Source organism: Mesoplodon mirus (genome assembly GCF_964341445.2).
Source record: "Mesoplodon mirus genome assembly, chromosome: 6".
NCBI classification, from domain to species: Eukaryota; Metazoa; Chordata; class Mammalia; order Artiodactyla; family Ziphiidae; genus Mesoplodon; species Mesoplodon mirus.
The window spans coordinates 144,306,207-144,313,973 of record NC_138982.1 but is presented as its reverse complement, the minus strand read 5'-3'; the positions used below and the strand labels follow the sequence as shown (position 1 = coordinate 144,313,973).

The 7,767-nt window shown below is 55.5% G+C and overlaps 1 protein-coding gene across 1 annotated transcript in view; it reads right to left on the bottom strand.

Annotated features, from left to right (window-relative positions):
• Positions 1 to 6,481: 6,481 nt before the first annotated feature.
• PDE9A (phosphodiesterase 9A) overlaps positions 6,482 to 7,767 on the bottom strand; it is a gene marked incomplete at its 5' end in the record, with an annotated part of 91,232 nt that continues 89,946 nt past the window's right edge. Inside the window, 2 exons of the mRNA XM_082625526.1 lie at positions 6,482 to 6,714; positions 7,442 to 7,514. Of these exons, the coding sequence (XP_082481652.1) occupies positions 6,704 to 6,714; positions 7,442 to 7,514 (84 nt within the window). The 3' untranslated portion in view covers positions 6,482 to 6,703. The remainder of the gene's footprint in view (positions 6,715 to 7,441; positions 7,515 to 7,767) is intronic.

Below are 7,767 nucleotides of genomic sequence, written 5' to 3'. Positions count from 1 at the left end.
CCACCAAGCTTGGGGTACTTTGTCACAGCAGCCCCAGGACATGAGTATAGGAGGTGAGCAGTCCACACCATCAGTGAGAAGAGGATTCCAGAAGGGCTGAAACCCAGTCCTGCCAGATTCTTTGCAGAACAGGCAGCCTCTAGACAACGCCCCGTCCTGATGGCAGAAGCTGGACCAGCGCAGGAAAAGGAGGGAAGGAGCAGCCGGGCCTGGACGTCAGTGGAGGGGCTGCCGCTGGAGGAGCTGGCCTGGGCTTCTGGAAGTCTCCCAGAGTTTCCATTCAGGATGGATGGGCTTGTCCGAGGGGAGAGGGTGATACTTAAACAGATGAACATTTCTGCCAAGTTCCTTCCCAACCAGTACACTGTGGTCGGCACGGTGCATATACCAGACTGGCAGGCATCCTCGGCCCATGCAGTCAGCAGGCATTTCCATGGAGGTGGGAGCTGCGTGCCACGCTGCCCGCTGCAGCCCTGGGGTCGATTAGCATCTGTGGGACACACACGGGCTATGTAAGGGCAGGTGCCTCTGGACATCACAGCAGTGGTGAGAACAGGCAGATCGGTCAGCGGCTACAGTCACCGAACATCTCCTGTTACATTCTAATCGGCACGTCCAACACATTCTGAATTCCTTGCAGAGTTAATTTTAAGGAAAACGGTAGAAATGAGTCCAGAGTTCTCATGGCCACGAGTCATCGTGGGATGCTGCAGGTTCAACACGCGTCTCGCTGCCCCGTGAGGGACCGTGTCTGCCTTTGCCGCCTCTCTTCACACCTGTCCCTTTGTTCCTTAACGAAGCCCAAATGTTCTTATTTTTACCCTGTTCACTGCCAAGTCTGAAAACCGTGCCAAGGATGGATGCTTGCTATCTTTTGAGCATCCTTCCTCTCAGCTGGGAGTGTGGTGCACATACGCTCACAGATGTGCACACACACTCACACACACACACACATTGTGCAGGATGACTTTTCCTCTTAGTGATTCTCTAGGTTAGTGACCACAAACTCAAATTCATTCCTTCGATGGGTAAATGTCTGAGCCCCTAATGGGTGGTGGTCACCAGCGTCACCCCCAGGGTGTATGGGGTCCAGGGAAATCATTTCTCGCAGGACGCCTATCCTTTATAAACAATGCGAGTCACCCCAAATCACCAGGAGCAGCAGGGCCGTGGGGCAGGCTTCCAGCCAGGAGGGTTGATGCTCAGCAGGGCACAGACAGCCTCAAGTCCACTCGGTGGTGTTCGCAGCTGGACACCGCCCCCTTCTTACAACTGACCGCCAGTCCAGCTGGACGTAGGCCCAAATGGTCCCTCAGACCCCAGCTGCATCTCTCCCTGGACGATGCAGCCCCAGCTTGCACCCCTGGCAGAGCCCGGTCCTTCCCCACAAGCCCCAGGGCACTGGTGGCCCAGGCCCCTGCCTCACCCGGACACCTGTTGGTCCTCTCGCCGCACACCCTGGGCTTCCAAGCCCATGGGCTCCTCCCTGCCTTGGGGCCTCTGTCGTGCTGCCCCCTCGTGTGGAAGCTGCTTCCTTGGATCTTTGCCTGGTTCACTGCGTTTATCAGCCAGCAGGACTCAGGGCTCTTTGCTCCAGAAAGCACACAGCGAGGGCTGCAGCTCCCCACCCACCGGGCCATCCGCTTGGAGGGCCCTCCCTTCTCCCTCTGCTGCCCACTGGCCTTTCAGGAGGTGACGCTTGCCTCCTTCTGAAGGTTCTGGGCACCCCGGGCGCACCACAAGAAGTGCACAGGACCCGTGGCTTCCCGACGACCCTCTTTGCTTTTCCCACTGGCCCGGAGCTCCGACGGGGTGGACACCCAGAGTGGCACCAACGCACATGCTTTGCGAAAGGGACTAGTTTGGGCAGGAGGGCATGATGTTGTTTCAAAAGAAAGCCGGCATGTGATCCGGGAAGGGATATTTCCCTCCTTCTGAATGTGACAGTTTGGGAACTGCGGTTTGGCTCTGCAGACCCTGGGCACGTCTGTGACCGTGATCATGGGCCCCTATTTGGAATCAGGCTTGTTGAGAGTCACGGGGCCGCGAGGCCCTGGGCGTGTGTGCGGGGATTTGGGGCTGGTAAAGCCTGTCTGCCCCCGACACCTTCCACCTCGGGCGCCAACATTTCCCCCCCACCCAGAGAGTCATGCCTTTTCCGTGTCCCATTTTAAGAATAAAATAACATTTATTTATTTATTCTACTTAGAAAAGTAAAACCAGTCACTGCAGAAAATTTGGAAACTACAGGAAAAATCAAAAGATTCCCCCACCCCACTGCCTGCCTGTTTCAGCTGGAATGCTAGCTCCGCTTCTGCAGCCGAGGAACTGAGGCTGGGCTTTGGTTTGGGTCCTCTGGCTGCAGCCGAGTCAGCGGTCCTTGGGTGAGAAGGCCCGGCTGGGTGGACGTGGCCTTGACGTCTGGGCACCTCCGAAGGGCCTCCTCCTCTCAGCACGCCCACTTGCGTCTCAGACGATGGTCCCGACGTTTCTCAGGCCTCTCTCCCAGCTCACAGGGCCCCTGAGCACTGGGTGTTCCCATGGGATGTGTGCCCAGGGGGATGCCCGTGAGGAGGACCTGGGTGCTGGAAAGGCCTCTCCGCCGGGACAAGCAGCGTCCCCGAGAGAGGAGCGGCAGCTGCCGGGCTGCAGGTCGTGGTGTCGTCTGGGGGACCCGGCTTCGCTCCTGAGCGCCCTGCGGTGCTGGCCCCATGCTGGCCGTCCCTGGATACAGTGATGAGGCTGTGTGAGGTCCTGGGGCGGCCGTAACGAAGCACCGCCGACATTTATTCTCGTGCAGTCTGGAGGCCAGAAGTCCGAGATCAAGGGGTTGCGGGCCTGTCCCTCCCGAGGGCTCTCTCCTGGGCGTGAGGACGGCCGTCCCCTCCTGTGTCCTCACGTGCGTCCCTCTGTGTGCGTTTGTGTCCTCATCTCTCTTCTTATACGGACACAGCCCTCGGGATTAGGACCCACCCCAATGACCTTATTTTAACGTAATCACCTCTTTAAAGATCCGACCTCCAAACGCAGTCACGTTCTGAGGTGCTGGGGGTGAGGACTTCTGAGTATACATTTTGGGTGACATAATTCAGTCCATGACAAGGGAACTCACCCCCCAGGACCTGGCTCCTACCTGAGGCACCCACCCCCAAGCTCCCGAGACTGTGGTACCCGCTGCCCCTCCATCTCCCCTGGTACGGGTTGGAAGCCCAGCCTGAAGCTGGGAAAAGCTGCCTGAAGACACTTCGAACCCCCACCGCCTTCACCGGGCCCTCTCGGCTACCAGCGGAGAACGGCCTCCTCCAAATCCGCAGCGACGATTTTATCTGCCCCTCAGACAGATTACAGTTAAATTCTATTTTTTAAAATTTTGCGGTACGCTGGCCTCTCACTGTTGTGGCCTCTCCCGTTGCGGAGCACAGGCTCCGGACGCACAGGCTCAGCGGCCATGGCTCACGGGCCCAGCCACTCCGCGGCATGTGGGATCTTCCCGGACCGGGGCACGAACCCGTGTCCCCTGCATCGGCAGGCGGACTCTCAACCACTGCGCCACCAGGGAAGCCCTACAGTTAAATTCTTTTGACTTAAGTTTTAAAAACTCCCCTCACGGTAACACTGGAGGAGCAGTAAGAGCGAAAGGAGCCTCTTGCCTGGGGCCCGTTCCTGGGTTGGGGAGGGAACCAGCGTCACTGCTGCCCTTGGGGTCAGGATGGAGGCGGCATTTCTTGCTGCCACCCCGACCCCGTGGGGCAGCTCTGTGGCGCCTGGCTCTTCTCTGCCGGAAGCGACCTGCAAGCTGACAGTTCCTACCGATGTCTGCTTATCCAGGGTTAAGTACTTAGTGTGTGTGGTGTTTGTTCAACCCTCACACTGAATTGATTTTCCCATGTGATTTGGTTAAAGATGTCACGCTGGCCTCAGAAATCATGGATGGAGGGGTCCACGGGAGGTGCCCGTGGTCTGAGACATGGCGGGCAGCACGACACAGTGGGGTAGGGGCATTTGGCCGTGGGGACACCATCTAGACAGATGACGCTCTCCTTTCTTCCTTCTTAGCTGTGAGGTCAGAGCTGAAATCACAAGCAGCTGCACGGCCTTTCTGATGGCGGTGGAGAGGCGGGCGGCCGTAGCTGTGTTCCCAGGGCAGCGCGCCCTCAGAGCTGAGCTCCCAGGATGACGTTTAGGAAGGGGATTTGTCGGGGTTTATGAGATCCAGTCTTTGTCTGACACGTGCGTCATTCCTTGACGGCTCAGAGAAGTTCTTGGGGGAGAAGAACCACAGAAAAGGGCGCTGTCTTGTCCCCTTGTGTGAACACCAGGTGATGGAGGCGTGGCCGGGCTGCAGGGTGGGGCCGAGTCCCGCTGTAGCGCGCTGCGCGCAGGTCTCCCACCAGGAGGCTCGGCCCTGAGCCTTTTATCCTTCACTCTGGCTTTACACTGAGGTTGATGGGGGCCACCGCCGCCTCCCCACCCTCCGTTTCCTACGTGGTCATTCAGCCAGCATGTGTGGTGCCCCAGGGCAGGAGGCCTTCCAGGTGCTGGTGTGCAGGCTGACCCGGCTGGATGGGGCCCCTGTCCATGGGCTCTGGGGCTGGTCTGTGCAGCAGGGGGGGTGGCTGGCAGTTTTTCTGCCGCTCACAGGGAGGAACGTCCCGTGTGAGAGGTGACTCGGGATGGGGCCTCATGATCCCCGGGCCCAGCTGATGGGGGAGGAACTGCCTGCAGTGTGGAAACCCTTTTGAAGCAGAAGGGTCAGGACGGCTTTCATGGGATCCTGATGCTCTAAGGGATCCTGTTAAAGGGACCAGGCTGGCTTCACAAGGACCCAGACTGTGACAGGTGCTGCCAGGACGGTCTCTCCTTGTTTGTTGATCTCATTGTCCCAGGATTTGGTATAACCTCACCCAGTCAAGCAGATGAAGTGTGTTAGCGTGTGTATGTGTACACACATGTGTACATGCGATTGCCTACATAAGTGTATATAAGCTTGTGCATGTGTATACATGCATGTACACGTGATTGTGTATGTGTATGTGGACACACGTGTGTCTATGCACTATAACTATGTGTGTACACACGTGCCTACGTATCATTGCATGCTCATGTATGTGTATGCGTGTGTATTACGATCATGTGTACAGTGCACAGAAGCATTGTGTGCGGACACCTGTGCATATGTGATTGCACATGTGTATGTGTGTCGACATGTGTATTGCCTACGGGTGGTTGCGTGTATATGTAAGCGTGTGTGTATGCATGTGTGGATACACGTGTCTGCGTATGCCTGTGTGGACACGTGTGTGGACCTATGACTGTGTATATGTGCATGTGTGTGCATGAGTGTTAAATTCAGTAATCATCGTATGAAGTTTGATCAGGGGCAGAGTTTGGTGAGGTAGGCATTCAGCGTAACCCAGCAGCCAGAAGGCACCATTCAGTGCACTCCCTCACCGACTGGGAGGGCGGGTGATGAAGTGTCTGTATAGGATGACGTGGAGGTTGAAGGCATCAATACCTAAACACCTACTAAGTTTGGGTTGTATTTTAGCCAAAGCTGCGGTATGTACTGGCTTTAGCAGGATGAAAATGAAAAACAAAAATAAGAAGAGAGGCGGAACCCAAGCCCCCTCTCCATATTGAAGTGAATTCAAGAAGAGATGGAACATTTCACAGCTCAAAAATGAATTATTCAAAGATGGGAGGTAATATTCTGGAATTCACCAAGAGGGAATAGATGCTCCGAGGAAACTGAACCAACATGCAAATGAAACGTCCACAGAGCTCAGATTATGCTGACGGCCTTTAAAGTCAGTTTTTAGAGCAGATGCTTTTGGGGGGACAGAGATGGAGCTCACAGCCCCAGGAAGCACTGAGGAGTCTAAACGCACAGGGGGAGCAGGTTCTGGGTGGGAGCTCGGGCGTGTGCAACCTGGCGAAGCCCAACTGTGAACTAGCCTGGGGCTGGGTCTCCCCTTTTGGGCGCAGGGCCACCCAGGACGTCCCCAGCGCTTGCCCCTAAAACAAAGGCAGGAAGAGAAGGACAGCTTCATCCCCTGAAACGGGGGCCCTGAAATGTGCTGAGCAAACGCGGCTCCTTTGCCTGTCTGCCCACTTAAACGTGGAACTCCCGTGCTGGAAAGGGGCTCCAGCGTGTGGTAGGTGGTACCCCACGTGGAGTTCTTGGGCTCATGCTGCCTGCAGTCTGACCGAGCTGCCTCTAGCCTCACGTCCCTGGACACAGCCCCCAACATCCCCCTCGCAGCTCACAAACAGGACACGCACAGCCCCGCGCTCCGGGCACCGGTCTGACATTTAATGCTGAATTACATGGAGGCACACAGCACGTCACCCAGGCCATCACTCTGAGACGCACGGGCGAGGAAAGCACAGTGTCCTTTGTCTCCCCATGGGAAGCGGGGGAGATTCCTGTGGTTTATCAAAAGCAGCCCGGGATACACAACACTACCAAAGAAAAAGGACAGTACCCATTTCTGTATAAGAATATATTATTTAAAAGACAGTTTAAAAATAAAAATTCTGTACAGCATCGTGAAGTCCTTTTTTTTGTGTCAGTGAACAAAATGGTTCTAGAAAACATGATCTCATGGTGGCAGACGCTCAGGACCACTTCTCCCTGCAGGGATGATCCTGCAAAGCCCAGCCGGCCGGGTCCAGAACAGCAGCCCACGGCACTCTGCTTTCTTCAGGCATGATCTGCTTGGAAAAGGAAAAAGACGGCTGGTTTGTGATTGTGGGATCGGAAATGTGCAGGCAATGCCACAAATGTCACAGGCTCACACACGAACAATGAGCATTTGTTCTGTGCCAGCACTCTGCTCGTTTAATCACTAAAGTAAGAAGAATGGGATTATTGCCTCTAGTTTAGAGACTGGGGCTTTGCGGCTCAGAGAGGTTGAGACGCTTGTAATTAGCAAAGCCCGGACTCAGAATAAGGATTGTTGGATGCCAGGGCCTGGCACCTCTCCTCTATAAAACCAACCCAGTTCTCATGCCCTGTACCCGGACTGCTCTATAAGCGAGGGTCTCCCAAGTGACCCTCATACACGTGTGTGGCATGACCTTACCCCGCGGAGGCCGAATGGGCTGGCTTGCCTTCTACCCGGACTAAATGCAAGCGCGCAGGAAGTGCTCGCGGCGACATAAGCAAAGACTTGATTTTTGAAAAGCTTTTAAAAAGTGATTTTCCTTGTAAGTAGTACCTACGATAATCATTGATCTTTTTCTAAGGCATGGCTCCTTCTTTCTGAGCCTAATTGTAAAGATTATACGCAAGGAAGAAACGTTTCATTTAAAAACCTTCATACATTCAGATTCTCTCCCTTCCTTCCCTCCGTCCCTCCTTCCTTCCCAGATTTCCACGCCGTCCCCACTTCAGTCTGAACTACCGTACGCACTGAGACATCATTCAGAACAGCATTACCTTCACTTTTCCCCCCGTCTCGGCCTTTCTCTCTTGACATGGTGCGCTCAGGTGTCAGACTCTCAGGCCTCTGCTGTAACCAGGAGAGAGTATACGGAAGGCAGAAATCAGGCTCCGGGAGCCAGTGAGTGAGTGACTGCTTGTTTGCTCAAGACCTTCCCGGGGCTGCAGATGCTAAGACGTGAGACTGGGGTCTACAGCCTTGGGGAGCTTCCCGGACAACAGCTCTGCATGGGCCACCTTCCCTGCGGTCAGAGGCCTCACTGCACGCAGCCGCTGTCCTCTCACTCATGCTGGCCGCAGATGCGGCACCAGCGCACTGGTGG